The sequence below is a fragment of the Mirounga leonina genome, unplaced genomic scaffold (genome assembly GCF_011800145.1).
Source record: "Mirounga leonina isolate KUSES-001 unplaced genomic scaffold, KU_Mleo_1.0 Mir_91, whole genome shotgun sequence".
NCBI classification, from domain to species: Eukaryota; Metazoa; Chordata; class Mammalia; order Carnivora; family Phocidae; genus Mirounga; species Mirounga leonina.
The window spans coordinates 25,044,289-25,062,069 of record NW_023270839.1 but is presented as its reverse complement, the minus strand read 5'-3'; the positions used below and the strand labels follow the sequence as shown (position 1 = coordinate 25,062,069).

The following is a 17,781-nucleotide window of genomic DNA, read 5'->3' as shown; positions in this document are numbered from 1 at the left end:
ATAAATAAATAAATAAATAAATAAATAAATAAATAAATAAATAAATAAAATAAGAAAAGAATTACTTGTTCTAGTTTTGTGGATGTAGACACTATCGAAAACAGTATGGGGTTTCCTCCAAAAATTTAAAGTGGAAATACCATATGATCCAGCAAATCCACTACTGGGTTTCTATAAGAAGAAAACAAAAACACCAATTTGAAAAGATATATATATATCCACTGGTATTTTGATAGGGATTGCATTGAGTGTGTAGATTGCTTTGGGTGCTATGGACATTTTAACAATATTAATACTTCCAGTACATGGGCATGGAATATCTTTCCATTTATGTGTGTTTTCTTCCATTTCTTTCATCAGTGTCTTACACTTTTTATTGTACATGTCATCACCTTCTTGGTTAAATTTATTCCTAGGTATTCTTTTTGGTGTCATTGCAAATGGGATTGTTTTGTTTTTTTTTTTAATTTTTATTTTAATTCCAGTTAGTTAACATACAGTGTTATATTAGTTTCAGATGTACATTATAGTGATTCAGCACTTCCATACTATACCAAGTGCTCATCACAGCAAGTGCGCTCCTTCATCCCCATCACCTGTTTCATCCATACCCCCTACCAACCTCCCCTCTGGTAACCATCAGTGTGTTCTCTATCTATAGTTGAGAGTCTGTTTCTTGGTTTGTCTATCTTTTTTTTCCCTTTGTTTGTTTGGTTTCTTAAATTCTGTATATGAATGAAATCATATGGTATTTGCCTTTCTATGACTAACTTATTTCCCTTAGCATTTTACTCTGTAGTTCCATCCATGTCATTGCAAATGACAAGATTTCATTCTTTTTTATGGCTGAATAATATATATATATATATTCCAAATCCTCTTTATCCATTCTTTAGTCAGTGGACACTTGGGCTGCTTCCTTATCTTGGCTATTTTAAATAATGCTGCAGTAAATACAAGGGTACATGGATCCCTTTGAATTAGTGTTTTTGTATCCTTTGTATAAATACCTAGTAGTGTGATTGCTGGATCACAGGGTAGTTTTATTTTTAACTTTTTGAGGAATCTCCTACTGTTTTCCATAGTGGCTACACCAGTTTGCATTCCCACCAACAGTGCACAAGTGTTCCTTTTTCGCCACATCCTCTCCAACACCTGTTGTTTCTTGTTGTTGATTTTAGAGGTTTGTTTTCTTGATTTCTCTTTTTTGATAGTTCATTATTAGTATATAGAAATGCAACAGATTTCTATATATTAACTTTGTATCCTGCAACTTTACTGAATTAATTTATTAGTCCTAATAATTTTTTGGTGGAGTCTTCAGGGTTTTCTATATATAATATCATGTCATCTGTAAATAGTGATAGTTTTACTTCTTCCTTTCCAGTTTAGATGCCTTTTATTTCTTTATTATTATTATTTTTTGCCTAATTGCTCTGGCTAGGACTTTCCAGTACTATTTTGAACAAAAGTGGGGAGAGTGGGCATCCTTGTCTTGTTCCTGATCTTAGAGGAAAAGTTTTCAGATTTTCACCATTGAGGATGATATTAGCTGTGGGTTTGTCATATATGGCCTTTCTTATGTTAAGGTATGTTCTCTCTATACTCAATTTGTTAACAGTTTTTTTAATCATAAATGGTTGTCGAATTTCATAAAACACTTTTCTGGATCTATTGAGAAGATCATATGATTTCTATCGTTCATTTTGTTAATGTGGAGTATCACATGGATTGATTTGCAGATGTTAAACCATCTTTACATCCTGGAATAAGTCTCACTTGATTATGATATATGATCCTTTAAATGTATTGTTGAATATGGTTTGCTAATATTTTGTTGAGGATTTTTGCATCTATGTTCATCAAGGATATTGATCTCTGATTTTCTTTTTTTGTGGTGTTCCTGACTTTAAAATTCTGAGTGTGTGTGGCCATGCATACATGAGCATGTTTGCCCACATGGGCATACAGCTGGGCTCTGGACGCTCTTTTCTTCCATGAGGATATAACAGCCAATGCGGAGAAAGCAATGGCTGGGAAAGGACTAGGGTCATCCATTTGAGCTTTTTCTGGAATTGACCCCTGCCACTTTGCCCTATTCCCGTGCTAGTTTACTCCAGGCACATTGGGTAAGGATTGGCCAAAAAGGAACCCCTTACTGTTGAAGGAATGAGCAAGGGAAGACCTGATATTCTTTTCCTGGTCCTGAAAGTGTGAGACTCCCTCCTTTTCGTGCACCCGGCAGTATGGCCACTCCCTGAAGAAGTGTAGGTTTTGAATTCAGACCTGGATTTGTATTCTACCTCTCCCACCAACGGCTGCATTATTTGGAAGCCGTTATTTAAATTCTTTGAACTTTAGTTTCCTCATTTGTAAAGTGGGTATAAAATAGCTATCTTGAAATGACATTTAAAAAAAATTTATTAGACATCTGGTTTATTCAAACATTAAACCTACTGAAGACAATTAACAGAGCTCAAGGAGTAGGGGGAAAGAAAACCTATCCAGCACCTGCTTCACTGCAAATTTCCTGGGGACAGAATTTCTGCGTTTTGTGCTACAGTCTCATCCTAAAGCATCCGCATGTGCTTGATATTGATTAACTTGAATAGGAGATGAGAAACTTTCTGTACACTCAATTTGGCAGGTAGCATTAGTGGTACAACTTTCAGAAACATTCTTAGGCACAAGAAAAAGCACTGCCTACAGTGAGAATCTTTGATAATCAAAGAAAAGAATGTCACTAAATATAATCTTACAAATAAGAAGGAAAATACACACACTTTTGCCAATGGACTGCTTTACATATCAGGAAAAATGTCACAATGAGATCTTCTATGAAATTAAAACACTAATTGTTGTACTCAACTTTTAATCGATTCTGAAGTTATTTTGTGGAATTAAAATTCAGAGAAAAAGAAAATTGATTTAAGCTAAGTGGAATTTAGGGAAGAAATGCAGAACTAATAAGGAATAGTAGCTGCACTTCTTTGGTTAACTCATTAAAAAAATGTCAAACATTTTCAGTCAAATTTTGTTAAAAGAAAAAGCAGGAGATCACCATTACAATTCAAGAACCAAGTCTAAATATGCACTTGACAATAAAGCACATTTGAGTATGGAGTGAAAAAAGTTTTCCAAAAAACTGTCAAACGTATCCTCTCCAAATACCCAAATAATCACTTCTGCAGGTCTCTTGTTGAGTGGAATCATAATGAACTGAAGATTGAAATGATACTGTTAAGAATAAATGGGATGATGTACCTAAGGTGTGTAGTACTAGACGAAGCCATATAAATAGGAACTGTTCCTTCATTAAAATCCAGGCTCCCTGCAATGGCATTGTGTATCATTTTAAAGGTAGGGATTTCTATTGTGAAAGCATTGCTAAACCTGGTCAAGATTTTTATTTTTATTTTTATTTTTTAATATACATATTTTTAATTTTATTTATTTATTCATGAGAGACAGAGAGAGAGAGAGAGGCAGAGGGAGAAGCAGGCTCCCAAGGAGCAGGGAGCCCGATGCGGGACTCGATCCCAGGACCCTGAGATCATGACCTGAGCCGAAGGCAGACGCTTAACCATCTGAGCCATCCAGGCGCCCAAGATTTTTATTCTTTATGAAACTTTGGGGAAAGGAAATAAGCAAGTCTACCAAATAAACTGAAAAAATAAATCTGGATTTAGCAGCCGTAAAGATGGAGGAGTTAAAGGCTAAGCTGGGATGGGACAGAGATACAAATAAAGAAGATCTTTTCTTATCTGTAACACGAATATTGACCCATCTCTGTGTGGGTGTTGGCAAAAGAGAGAAAGGCTATCACTCTTCACTGGGACACCTTGGACATGCCCTCACATTTTCACAGCAGATGAGCAAAACTCTTGCTGAGGAACTTACTTTCCATTCTTTTAATATTTTAAAAGATTATTTATTCAATCAACTGCACGGTGAAGGGAAAACATAACATTGTTTACAGCTAAATATCAATAGAATAAAAATAGGGAACAACAAACCACACACACAAAAAAAACACCTAAAACCAAGTCATTGTTTATAAGTTCTTTCTATATCACTACTTAGACAGAATTAATTTTATGTAGCTGCTACCGAGGTGTGTATACCATTCCATGTTCTACTCTTTTCCCACTAATTTATATAGACCCTTATTTCTATAGTCTTCACACGTAACATTCCAAGTGGAAATATTTATATTGAGAAGTTTTATGTCTATATCACAAGCTATAGAGTTGGTTTTTTACTCTAAAATAGATGTTTATTCTATATACTTACTCAATGCCATTTCAGTACAAATTCTCCTCCCCTTGTCAAAAGCTCTGATAACAATTAAGAGATTTATCATCTTTTACCAAATCACTCTCTAGAAAGACTGTATTAATACTAATCAGGGCCCCCAGCAATGGATAAGTACCCTTGAAGTGGACTTTTCCCCATATTCCCCAACAGTGCATTTGTAATTCTCTTTTTTGCTAACTTAACGAGAGTGAAGTATCTCGTAGTTGTTTTGATTTTCAGTTTTAAAATTATGATGAATGTGAACATTTTCCTGTTTTTTAAAACCGAACTATTTCTATCTCTTTTGTGTGAATTATCTAATCCGGAGGTTGGCAAACGATGGTCCTTGGGCTAAATATAGCCAGCTGCCTGCTTTTAGAAATAGAGTTTTATTGGAACACAGCCATGCTCGTTTGTTTGCATATTGTCGACTGCTGCTTTTGAGTTATAATGGCAGAGTTGAGTAGTTGTAACAGAGCAAAGGCTAAAATACTTATTGTTTGGCCTTTTACAGAAAACGTTTTCAGACTCTCATCCCATCTCTCCGCTCTTTATTCACTCTTGTTCTTCACTTTATGCTCCACAATATCAAAGTATTTGTAGGTCCACTCCTATCATGATAATTTATATTTTCGTGTCTTTACACATGCTCTTCCCTCTGCCTGGAATTTCCATACTCCACTCTGCCAGGAAGGTTCATCCTTCCAAATCGTCCTCAAGAGGTACTCACGCCATAAAGCACTCCTTTTAATTCCCATTTACAATGCTACTTTTTGTTGGATGATATTGACTGTGTGAGAATCAAGAAAACAATGCCTGGGAAAGCACTTTGTAAAACTACAAGGTGCTTTATAAAAGTAACAACTTCTGGGGGCGCCTGGGTGGCTCAGTCGGTTAAGCGGCTGCCTTCAGCTCAGGTCATGATCCTGGAGTCCCAGGATCGAGTCCCGCATCGGGCTCCCTGCTTGGCAGGGGGTCTGCTTCTCCCTCTGACCCTCCCCCCTCTCATGTGCTCTTTCTCTCTCTCTCTCTCAAATAAATAAATAAAATCTTAAAAAAAAAAAAAGTAACAACTTCTAATAATAACTGTTGTTATACTTGCAGCATCAATGCACATCTTTGTTTCTACTTTTATTTCAAATCATTTACAAGGAGCTTTTTAGACCAAAGCACCCCGGTTGGCTCTCATGGAGTAAAGGTTCTGATAATAACTTTTCTATAATCCCTCTTTATTAAATATCAACAACATAGGTGCCTGGACTAGTTATTTCGGCAACACCAGAGGCTAATTCAGATTAATTATTACGTGTCTCATCAATTATTGAATAATCATTAGGATGACTCAGACATCAATCAACCAACCAAAGAGCCTAACTATCTGAGCAGTCTTTTTGTTCCATCCAGAGAACAAAGGTTGGAATCCTTTATATTTATGGAAACCATAAATATAAAATATAAAATCCTGAGAAAATATGCTAAACCAAAAAGCCATTCTGTGTTTTGGTTACAGCAAATTATGCAAGTCAGACAAGAGAATACCTTGGAGAAGAGTTTCATATATTCGCCCCCCCCCCAAAAAAGAATCTGAACTAAAACACACATTATAAATCTAAAATGGTGCCTAGAATCTTTGGGAATTCTACTTATCTTTCCAAAATGTCTACTAGAACACTGAGAACATAGATCTGCACTAATATATCTATATCTATATATCTCTGTCTGTGTCTGTGTTATATATCTCTCTCTGTAGATAGAGAGGGAAATAGATTTCTTTAGTGGGTCTGCATTCCTCTGAGTGTTCCTCCCCTCCTTTAGGAATCAAAAATATCTCAAAGAAAATATTTTCATGAAGTATGTATAAAAATTGTAATACAATGTTGCACGTGCGCCTATGTGTGTGAACTAATTCGGTTTGCTAATTTAAGCAATGATGTCCAGTGAATCCAGGTAAGAGCTTAGAGATGTGCTTTGTGCAAAGTTTAATATATGGGTTGAAAGCCACAAGGTTGTGGCTCAGATTACACCGAGTGAAACCTCCGCCCGTTGTGAATGCTGAGTTCCAGAGACAAAAGCTCTTAGTTATAACTGCATTTCTGGAAAGGAGGGCGCCGCTCTGCTCACCACTTCCATTAAGGAACAACTTCGTATTTTAGTGGTACCTTTCTCTCAGGAAGTATGATACAGGGTAAGGTATATATATATATATATATATATATATATATATGCAAAGGAGGAAATTTGTTATTGATTTTCATTTCTACTCTGAAATTACGTGAAAGCTCAATGGCTTGTAGCAGTATCTCGGTCAATAAGGCTCCATTTGAGACCACCTTGAAGTTCAATTCTCTCCCAGTCCTTTTAAACTTCCTCTGGGGTCAGATTCTTTTGTATTTCATCATCTTTGGTGCTGAGATAATAGGAAGCTTTTTATTCATAACACCACAGAGAGGATTTTGCTAAAAGTAAAACCGAAGTGTTCCCAGACACCAAAGTTCTACCCCTCCTTTTTGGTTACAAATCAACATTGCCAAACACCAAACCTAAAAATCCAAGGAAAAAAAGAGATCAAAAAGGTGAATAGTAGGACTCCTTATTGTAAAGTGATTTTTTTTTCACATTAGGGTGTTGCTGGGTTTTGGGGGGGGTTTGAACGGCAGAGGCACTAAGTGCAATGCTTTATCCCATGGGGATAGGGGGAGGTCATTTATGTCAGACTTACCATTATGTGTGTGCACATTTTGTTCATAATACTTGTTAACGTTTATTGAACATTTACTGCATGTTAGTATGCTAAGTCTTTATACGGTTTCTGTTCTGTAGGGAAGCAATAAGTCGTCTGTGTGAAGCTGTCTCTGGGGCAAATGGAGCCATTAAAAAGCGAAAGGTAAATACTGGTATGGTTTTTTTGTTCTCTGTTTCTCTAACTAGGGGAAAGAGAATATCAAAATAGTTGATTCTACCATAGGAGCTAAAGTGCAGAATGGCCTTTACAAGTTGCTGTGATATCAGAGATGCACTGAAAGTTGGTCTTGTCTCTCACATTTTTCTGACTTGCCTGACACTCTCTGAAATGGTGATGTCTTGAGGGATGGAATGGAGAGAGCACCTGGCGTTCAAGTAAAAAAATCTGGGTTCCAGTCCTGGGTGTTTACTTACCTTTGGGCCTGGTCTCTCCTCTCTCTGAGACCCCATGCTTGTTCCTGTAAAGTAAAGTTAAACCAGATGACCAGAGTGGTACCTTCCAATTTCAGTATTTTATAATGTATCTATTCTGCATTTTAACATTTAGAATTTTTAGACTCCTTGGCCCATTTCAAATGGAAAGGTGGGTGCTGGTAGGGGTGAGATAATAACACATGAGTAGAAGGAAATTTTCATGCTGAAAGAAAGCATAAGATTTGATGTTACATAGACTTGGATTTAAATCCTGATTCTGCCACCTGCTGTGTGATCTTGGACAAGTCCTTTCACCTTTTGGATCATTGGTTTCCCCAACTGTAAAATGGGAGAAAAGAGCACATACTTTATAGAGTTGTGTAGAATTAAATGAAATGGTGTCCACAGTGTCTGTCATATATTAGGCTTTCAATGGCAATGGTGGTTAGTATTATTGTTATTTAGTTGTCAACCCTAGAACATTTAGTTGTTTTGGAATGTGCAAAGGGGAGGTGCAAAGGGTTTTAAGATAACTATGTAAATCATGGAATTGTAGATTGTTTAAGAGAGAAGGACTTTTTAGAGATCTTCCAGTCCAGCCCTCCCATTTTGTCAGCTACTAGACTGGTTCAGAGAAGATTTGCCTTGAGTCACTCTGATGATGGTGAGTGCCAGCTATAGAAACCAGGTCTTCAGATTTCCAGCTTTGTGCTTTATTTCCATACCACCCTGCCTCATTCTTTATTAGTCTTCATTATTTTGCATAGGGCTGAACCCAGTGTCACCCAGAGTGACTCAGATGAGCCACAAGGCATGGAAAAACACTGATAAGTGGCCTTTGAATTCTATTAGAATTCCCTATTTACTAGTTTCTTTGACAAAACCCATGGCCCCAAAGTAGCCTCTGGCCTCCTCCTGCCTCTCATAACCTCTGCAAATAGGATGCTTTTACTGGATGGTCCTAACAAACAGGCTCACTCATTTAAGACTTTCTCTTTTCAAAAATAGGGAGTCCACACCCCAAAACAAAATAAAACAAAACAAATGAGGTTATCATCTTTCCAGAAAGTACACATGGAAAGAAAAATATATTGAGTTAATTTCCTTTGATAGCTAGCATTGATTGCATACTTAATACATGCCAGGGACCCTTTATGCACTATATTATCTTTATACTCTTTTTCCTCCCAATTTAAAAAATTGTGGTAAAATATTCATAACATAAAATTTTAACCATTTTAATCATTTTTAAGTGTACAGCTCAGTGATACTATGTACATTCACATCATTGAGCAACCATTGCCCCTATCCATCCCCATAACCCTTCATCTTGTAAAACTGAAACTCTATACACATTAAACAATGACTTCCCAGTCCCCCATTTCTCCAGCCCTGACAACCACCATTCTACTTTCTGTCTCTATGAATTTGACTACTCTAAGTACCTCATCTGAGTGGAATCATACAGTATTTGTCTTTTTGTGACTGGATTATTTCACTTCATATAATGTCCTCAAGATGCATCCGTGCTTAGCATGTGTCAGAATTTCCTCCCGTGCTCATTTCAGCAGCACATGTACTAAATTGGGATGATACAGAGAAGATTAGCATGGCCCCTGGGCAGGGATAACATGCAAATTTGTGAAGCGTTCCATACTTTTGTAGCTGGGTGGTGAGCGTTAAAGAGGGCACTTGAAGTAATGAGCACTGAGTGTGGTACAGAACTGGTAAGTCACTAAATTCTACCTCTGAAACTCATAATACAGTATATGTTAATTAAATTGAATTTAAATAAAAAAAAAAGACATTCCTCCCTTTTTAAGGCTGAATAATATTCCATTGTATGTATGTAACACATTTTGCTTATCCATTCATCTGCTGATGGATACTTGGGTTGTTTCCATGTTTTAGCTGTTGTGAATAATGCTGCTATAAATATGGATATACAACTATCTATTCAAGTCCCTGCCTTCAGTTCTTTGGGGTATATAACAAGGGGTAGAATTGCTGGATCACATGGCAATATTGGTTTTGATTTTTTGGGGAACTGGGAACTGCTATACTCTTTTCCATAGCAGTTTACTATTGTACATTCCTACCAATTGTGCACAGGATTTCTATTTCTCCACGTCCTTTCCAACACTGGTTATTTTCTAGTGTTGTTGCTGTTTCTGCTTTTGTTTTTCACTAGTTACAGTTGTATCTAGATTTTCTATTTCTTCATGATTAAGTCTTGGTAGGTTTAATGTTTCTAAGAATTTGTCTATTTTATCTAGGTAATCCAGTTTGGTAATGTGCAATTGTTCATAGCACTCTCTTATAATCCTTTTTGTTTCTGTTGAATTGCTAGTTACATCCTACCCCACTTTTGTTCCTGATTTTAGTGATTTGAATCTTATTTCTTTTTTTCTTAGTCCATCTAGCTAAAGCTTGGCCAATTTTGTTGATCTTTTCTGAAGAACTTACTTTTGGTTTCATTGATTTTGTCTATTGTTTTTCTAGTCTCTGTGTCACTGATCTCTGCTCTAATTTTTATTATTTCCTTCCTTCTACTAGCTTTGGGTTTAATTTGTTCTTTCTTTTGAATTCCTTAAGTTGTAAAGCTAGGTTCTTGATTTGAGAGCTTTCTTCTTTTTTAATGTATGTTTATAGTTATAAATTCCTCCCTTAGCGCCACTTTCACTGTGTCCCATATATTTGGTATGTGTGTTTTTCATACTTTTTTTAATGATCACAAAAAAACCTAGACAGCAATTCTTTCTTTTTTTAGACTTCTGGTATTCAAAGGGCCTGGAGAGTTCAGCTAGCCCAAACTCTCATAGGAATTACTTTTATATAAAGCAGACCCCTACTCCCAACACTTGGGGAGAAGGGAATGTACCAGAAAAGTTCTGAGGGCTCAGATTTCACTACTTACTAAAAAAATTTGCTGCATTCCATTTTTTAAAACTTTTCATTAAAAAAAAGAGGGATTCCATCTCATTTGTTTTGTGTAAAGTAAAATAGAGAGGAAGAACATGTGTTTTGACCCATTTTTAACACTTAAAAAGACTAATATTATTCTGTAACAAAATCCTTAACTTAGAGTGTTGTTTTGCTATTTTTAAAGCCTCCAGTTAAGTTCCTATCTACAGTACTTGGCAAAAGTAATCTTCAGTTTTCGGGGATGAATATTAAACTGACCATCTCAACATGCAGCCTCACATTGATGAATATTGACAACCAACAGGTAAGATCATGAATGTCATTTATAGTTTAACATATGTATTTTTCTAGAAAAGTCTGGACATAATAAAGAAAGTAAAGTTTCAGAGTGTGCCTTAAATTTAATAAGGCACAAGGGAAAAAAATCTGCCAAGGATTTATGCATAACAATAATTAGAACAACAGTATCATTAACCCGTCACTGGCGTTTAACTGCTTGCATACTTGCCTCTACCTAATTGGCTTTGTAATAGGGACTAAGGTGCAAATAACATTGTAAAAACCATTTGGCAAATCAAATTCTTGAGTCGGTTGTTTATTACTTTCCACCAGTGCTCCCCAAAGAGAAAGCAATTCCATTTTCAGAACTAACAGACTGTGTGTTGGATGGATGGTACAAATGAAGGACAGAGAAGAAGGGTGATGTTAGGGTGAATAGTCTAGCAGACTGAAATTTAAGCATAAAACATTTTCTTCCAACTTTTAAGGTTGAAATGCTGTGTAAAATGTTATTACATAACACAGTTTTTTTTTTCTTTGATGATTTATGATACCATGGTATGCCTGAGTTCTCATTGTGAACCTTATTTCTCAAAGAACAGCGTCACTGAAGCAAATATAGAAGATAAACAGGCACTGGACTAAATGTGTACCTTCAACTAGGGCACTGTTTGACTTGCTTTCTTATTTTTTAAGCTAAATTCCATATATCAGGTTATTTATGTGTGTTAGAGTTTAATTCTTCTTGGTCTAATATGTTGTGATTCGAGGTTCTTAACATTTAAGGTTTTACTCTATGGAGTACTGTTGATCAAGGACTCATGGAAGGTTGAATGTGTAGTTGGCTGTGATAAAACACCATGGAGCTTAGAGGTCACATGTAGGTTGAAATCCTGGCTCTGCCACTAACAAACAAGTTACTCTATCACTCAATTTTCCCATTAGTGAAATGACATTATAGTACCTATTCACAGAGTTTCTGAAAGGATGGATTTAGCAATAGTATGTAGCATTGGGTTATTTAGAGGATTAAGTAAGATCATCAATGTAAATCACTTGGCGCAGTGCAGTACCTATTACTATTATTTACTCAAACATTTTTCCTATTTCCTTGAGACATTTTCATAAACTCAGTGCTTAACAGGGAAAGCATATTTTAAAACATAAAATTATAAAATTTTCAGTAACATATAAATACAGTTATATACATTTTTTACTCCAGTGTTTTTGCCAAAAAAATTCACTTGCAGTTTTGAGGGCTGCTTTGTTTTCTAAGTTCAAAAGCAGAGTAAAATATATTGCTTCACAGTAGTATAAAACTCCATAGGGGAAAATGCTTAATATGAAATAGTTGAAAATAAATTCCTGTCTAGCTGGGTCCTGATTGGTTATCCAAGAGAGGGGATACCATTGGTATGACGACAGCAGAACATTTGAGGCTGTGCTTGGAAGATGCAACAGATCTATGTGGAAGGGAAAACAATCAGTCTTTCAGATGCTTTGCCCATAAGACGTTTGTAAATGTAAAATTTATTTTTAGTTTTCACCCATGTGTATGGTACCAAGGGTGCTTATTGCCTTGAGCTGTGAGATCTCATTGAGTATAGAAGCACTTGCATTATCTCAGAATTTTGTAGGGGAGGAAGAGTAAGCAAATCTACAGCCATCATGGTGACGGCCTTATGCGCAGAATATAACTAGCATTTAAAAAAATGTTCTTTCTATGGGGTGACTGGAAGGAATGGGGAATTTAGGAAGAATAGGGTTGTGGTATGTGTGGTAGGGGCATAGTTTATTCTCATTGCTTTCTCTTCTACTACAATTTTTCTGAGCTACTGCAATTAGAGGGGGTATTGTCACATGCCCTTCATCCTTCTGGCAGAACAGAAGTAGGGACAGTGGCATGGGTGGCTTCCACTACCAGTAGTTATAGCAATGAGTGCCTCTGGAAGTGAGACATCTTTTCTGCACTGGTGGCATGGTTATGTGTTCAGCCCACTGGTGGAGTGAGGACCAAAGTTAGGATCTCATTGACCTCACACCCAGGTGCTGATTTTTAAAAATAATTTTGAACCATTCTGCAGGCCTATGGGAAATGGTTTGGTAGTGGTGGTGATGCGGCGGGGGTGGGGGTGGGAGTAGCATAAAAACGATGTGCAACTGCATCTGCTTCACTCAAGAAGCTTTATAAATCCCATCAAAAGGGCAAGTAAAATGTTCAAGGGAGGAAGGCAGCAGAGAAGCGACCTTATAGTTGTACATGAGAGAATGATTTACTAATTAAGTTCTCCTTAAAGAAAGCTACCCTTTGAAGTTCTAAGATAAATACAAAGAAATAGTAATGCCTCCCTTCCCTGCCCCCCAACTTCTAAGATATACTTTGGACTGAAAACATAAACAGGTTCAAGTTTGTAGATACATTCATAGATGACAGAGTATTTATGGGTCACGCAGTTCACATTCATCTTCAGCCACTGAGAACAACTTCAGGATTATAAGCATTCACTCCCAGAAAATGTCTCAGAGGCAGAAAATAAAATTATATTAAACATGTCATGCTTGCAATTTTTAAAACTTACCATATTTTGGGATGGAAAATACATTTTGGAAAAGCAAGTTTTAGGGATTTTTGTATATTTTAGAAATTCAAGCAACAGACTTGCTTTACATACTTTAATATGTTAGGGACTTAAGCAAAAATGTCAGGCTCAAGAGCTCCCACTCCCACTATTCTTTACTCATATCTACAATCCTACCACCAACTCTAACAGCTAGTGAAATGATACTAAAAAGGGTAATAGAGATAAAGAAGGTAAAATAGGCAGAAAATGGAGACATCCTTTAGTCTCCATGAAGAGAGACCAGGCAGGTAGTGCTTACTGTCCAGGGACAAGGAAAACAATGGTGCAAGCATAATGATACATGGTGAGTGCCACCTGGCCTCCATGTTGGGGAGACAACACTGGGAAACATGGCAGTGCAATACCTTCTCTACGTAAAGGGATATTGGATGCTTTTTCCCACATGACCATAGGTCAAGGGCTGCCAGATCTTCAACTTTTGGGGGAAAAAAAAAAAGATGGAAATCTGGGAGTTTTGCTGCACTCTCTGGGTTATGAGATGTTGGTCTTTAATTAAAGAATTAAAATTTGAAGCATGAGACAAACAAAATAGATCTGTGTCCTTAGGGCAGCCAATGTAGGACAATCTAAGCAAAAATTTATTATATGCATAGATCCAGAAAACTACACCCCCATCACCCTACATACTCACAAGGTTTTTAAAGTTCCCTCTCCCCATTCCATATCTCCACCCTCGCCCCTGTTCACAAAATAAGGACCAGAATCTCTCTAGAACTCCTTTCTTTAGTTCCCATTAACCCAGATTTGAACCAGGTAGGCTGGTTCCAATACGTGTTAACTTTAACCTTTAAAACAAGTGATTTTATGCTTTTAAAAGGGGTGTTAAAATGCTACCATTTTCTATCTTCAGTAAATACAAACAAGCATTAATTTCAGTAATCTCTGTTTACTATCTATTTTCCCAAGACCAATGAACCAACCATCAGGAGGGGTGCATTGTGGAGTCCAGATCTTTCTCCCCAACGTGAGCCTTCCAACCCAACAAGGAGTCATTTTCTTTTCTTCTCCTCTTGCTCCCTACTCAGTCCCAGAGAGGAACCTAATCACACTTCCTGGTTTGAAGACCAGTTTTTTTTTTCTATTTCCTGACATGTTTATCTGGAGGTACATGCAACTGGTTAGTTACCTGTGCCTTGGCGTCCTACACCCAACCCCAAATTCAGTTAATTCACATCATACAATTATCTATGCAGACTCACCTAGCTGCAATGAAGAGCTGTTTGAAAATGCAATGAAAGTGAGGCATGGGAGAGGTTAAGTGCTAACATCTCACCTCCTATTATTTCCCTATCTATCCTCTAACTTACCAAGCTAGTATTTAAATAATTATCACCCTCATCAGTCCTCTACGTTACAGAAAAGAACCCCCCTCCTTAAACTAAAAGACAAGATCACTGTAACATAAATAAGGTTGAGTTGTGATGTTGTATTGGATGTGTCCTTTACTGCCATAATGAGCAGATGGTACCTTTTTATTGATCACACCTACTGATACACTGTTTTACTGGGCAATTATACAATTTCAGAACCTTAATAACCACAGCAACATGCTAATAGGACAGCTTTTCTCACCTGGCAAATTCTTTTATAGGAATTTGCCAAGTTTAATATCCCCAAGTTAATTTATAAATCAGTTATTTGAAGCTGGAGCACTTTCCCTTATAGTGGTTATTTAAATCATAAAGTGGTTTCAATAATAAAATAGGGGCGCCTGGGTGGCTCAGTTGGTTAAGCGACTGCCTTCGGCTCAGGTCATGATCCTGGAGTCCTGGGATCGAGTCCCGCATCGGGCTCCCTGCTCAGCAGGGGGTCTGCTTCTCCCTCGGACCCTCCCCCCTCTCATGCTCTTTCTGTCTCATTCTCTCTCTCAAATAAATAAAATCTTTAAAAAATAATAATAATAAAATAAAACAGCACAATACAATAAAAAGTAGTGTTTAAAGTATGTGAACAATACTATTGGCCAAACAAACAAAATACACAGAACAAGAGATTTTATTATCTTGAATGCTGGTGCATAACCAATAACAAGCTTAATTAGAGGAGGAGACAAAGAGGGAAACTTCAGATACTGAGGTGGATTTCTGGGCAGGTTTAAAACTTTTAAAGGTTGAGGGCATAATTGTTCAGTCTTTTTTTAGATGTAGGGCTTTCCTTTTACTTGACATGTTCACTAAAACAGTTATGCTATGAAGTTCAACCAAAGTCTTTCACCTGTGAAGTTAAATGAAAAACAGAAAGCGAGTAAAACAATTTCTCTATTATGTAAGAGTATTAGAAATAGTTTGTTTTGTTCTTTCACATACATTTTAATGTCTAAATTTGAAATTTTATTATGGACGTCTTAATTTTTGAGTTTTAAAAATGGTAAGACAACGAATTTTCTTGAATTACAGATCATAGTATCTTTATAAATGATCAAGATACATGTACAAAGTTTCAGATGCTCTTGAAAACACATTCTGAGATACAGCACACATGATACGTATTTCTTTTTGGGTTTGCTTCATACCCAATTTATTTTACACGAAAAATTTAGCCTTTCATCACTGGCTTGGACAGACCACAAAGTGGAATCTTCAGAGTTCTCTCAGTAGGCAGGCTTTCAGTCCAAATGATTCAGACATATTGAGTCCTAAATTGGATGTATTAGTTACATTTTCTCATGTAATTAATATCACCGGGGTCTTGTACTGGTAGTTTGTCTTGGTCGTAACTTATTCTTGCAAAACCATCCCTTACAGTGAAATGTGAAAGGTATTTTCTCCAATGCAAGGAAAATAATCTGGATCAATAACAAAGTCAAAGCCGCAGGTGTTTCAGGAACATTCTTGAAAACCGATTTCCACAGTCCTAAGATGTGTTTTCTTCTTCCTTAACAATTCTTCTTCGTAACTGTGCAGTCACTGCCCTATTCTATTCTGCAAAACAACAACACACACACACACAATTTTTTTTTTGAGGATCAAGTTTTTCATTGGCACGGTACGATCTGGATCTGGAATGAACCCCAAAGGCAGTGGGAATGCTGGGTCTCTCCTCAAGTAGTTTCCTCCTCTTTTAACAGCACGCAATTACTCTCTATCAATAATCTCATCACAGCCGAGTTCTTCGGTCAGGCGATTGACAACCATAAGTGAAAAAAGCTCTTCGATAAAAGCCAACTGATCAAACGGGGTCTTCTCATAATGCATTTGAAACCCACCATCCAGGGCTGCTTCCCTAGCTCTGGATGTTCTCAGAAACATCTTGTTGGCTTCTTCAAGGGCCGCTGACACTCTGTAGCCTGCACCACTCAGCTGCTCCTCTTCCGGATAATCATAGTCGTCCTCCCAGTCATCAAATTCCTCGCCCTCGTCCTCGCTCTCGAAGTCAGGGCCCGCGAGCTGGCCGGGCTGCTCCCCAGGGCTGGGCCGGTTAGCAAGGCCTCGCTCCCCCTGCGGCTCCGCCATTGGCTGGGCCGCCTCCTCCTCCATTGGGCCTTCCTCCTCGAGCTGCGGCGGGGCCCCGTTGCGGGGGGGGTTCGGGGATGGCTCCCGGCTCCCGCTGCCTACCTCCATCTGCGGAAGGTCACCCTCGCCAGGCATCACATCCATCTGCAGGTCATTGCTCTCTTCGTACAGCTCGGACAGCTCGTTCATTTCCGACATTGTACACGCAGCTCAACCTCCCGCAAGGCGTTTTTGCAAAATCGGAGCTACGCGGACGAGCCGTTCTGCGCGTGCGCAAACGCCGTGCGCTTGCGTGACCCTGTGCGTTTGCGCGACCCCCAGACACCGCCTCGCGCTTGGCGTGCCCCTCGGGCGGGGGCTGCTCACTGCTCCGCGGGGGATGGTGGTCCCGCTTTCGATCCGTTCAAACTCCGCAGCTAGACGCTCGGCCTGTGCGAGCGTTACTTAATCTCCCCTTTCTTAACCGTTCCGCTGCTTGCGATGCCATAAACGTGAAAATACAACGTTTAATCCTCCTCCCCCTGCCCCTTACCCCTCTGCTCTCTCCAGCTCCTCTTCCTCCCACCCCAGGCAAAATCGCTTCTGCTCCAAGGTGTTAACCCCCTTTCATTTGTACGATTAGGATCTAAATCCACACGGCCAAATCACACAGCGTTCCCAGCCACCGATCAAAATACTGAGAGCTGATCCATTCAGCTCTTCTTCTGTTTTCCCCATTAAAAAAAAAAAGTTAAATTCACAAACATATTATCTATCTCCTTAAAAACACATATGCTGGGCGCCTGCGTGGCTCAGTTGGTTAAGCGACTGCCTTCGGCTCAGGTCGTGATCCCGGAGTCCCGGGATCGAGTCCCGCATCGGGCTCCCTGCTCATTGGGGAGTCTGCTTCTCCCTCTGACCCTACCCCCTCTCGTGCACTCGCTCTCAAATAAATAAATAAAATCTTAAAAAAAACATATGCTGAAGAAGTACTTGGTTCCATTTATTTTCGTAGGAGGTAACTTCCCATTGTCATCAATTTGGTGTGCATT

At 38.2% G+C, this 17,781-nt stretch overlaps 2 protein-coding genes and 1 non-coding gene across 3 annotated transcripts in view; 2 read left to right on the top strand and 1 right to left on the bottom strand.

The window, feature by feature from the left end:
- SHC4 (SHC adaptor protein 4) overlaps nt 1–17,781 on the top strand; it is a 129,186-nt gene that overhangs the window by 60,373 nt on the left and 51,032 nt on the right. The window contains exons 3-4 of the mRNA XM_034993613.1: nt 7,117–7,180; nt 10,562–10,681. Of these exons, the coding sequence (XP_034849504.1) occupies nt 7,117–7,180; nt 10,562–10,681 (184 nt within the window). The remainder of the gene's footprint in view (nt 1–7,116; nt 7,181–10,561; nt 10,682–17,781) is intronic.
- On the top strand, nt 9,008–9,113 carry LOC118003825. The gene has a single exon (XR_004677440.1). It is a non-coding gene; the product is annotated as a U6 spliceosomal RNA (small nuclear RNA).
- Nucleotides 15,276–17,045, bottom strand: EID1 (EP300 interacting inhibitor of differentiation 1). Its single transcript, XM_034993614.1, has one exon. It carries the CDS (start codon nt 16,946–16,948, stop codon nt 16,373–16,375), a length of 576 nt encoding a protein of 191 aa, XP_034849505.1. The 5' UTR covers nt 16,949–17,045; the 3' UTR covers nt 15,276–16,372.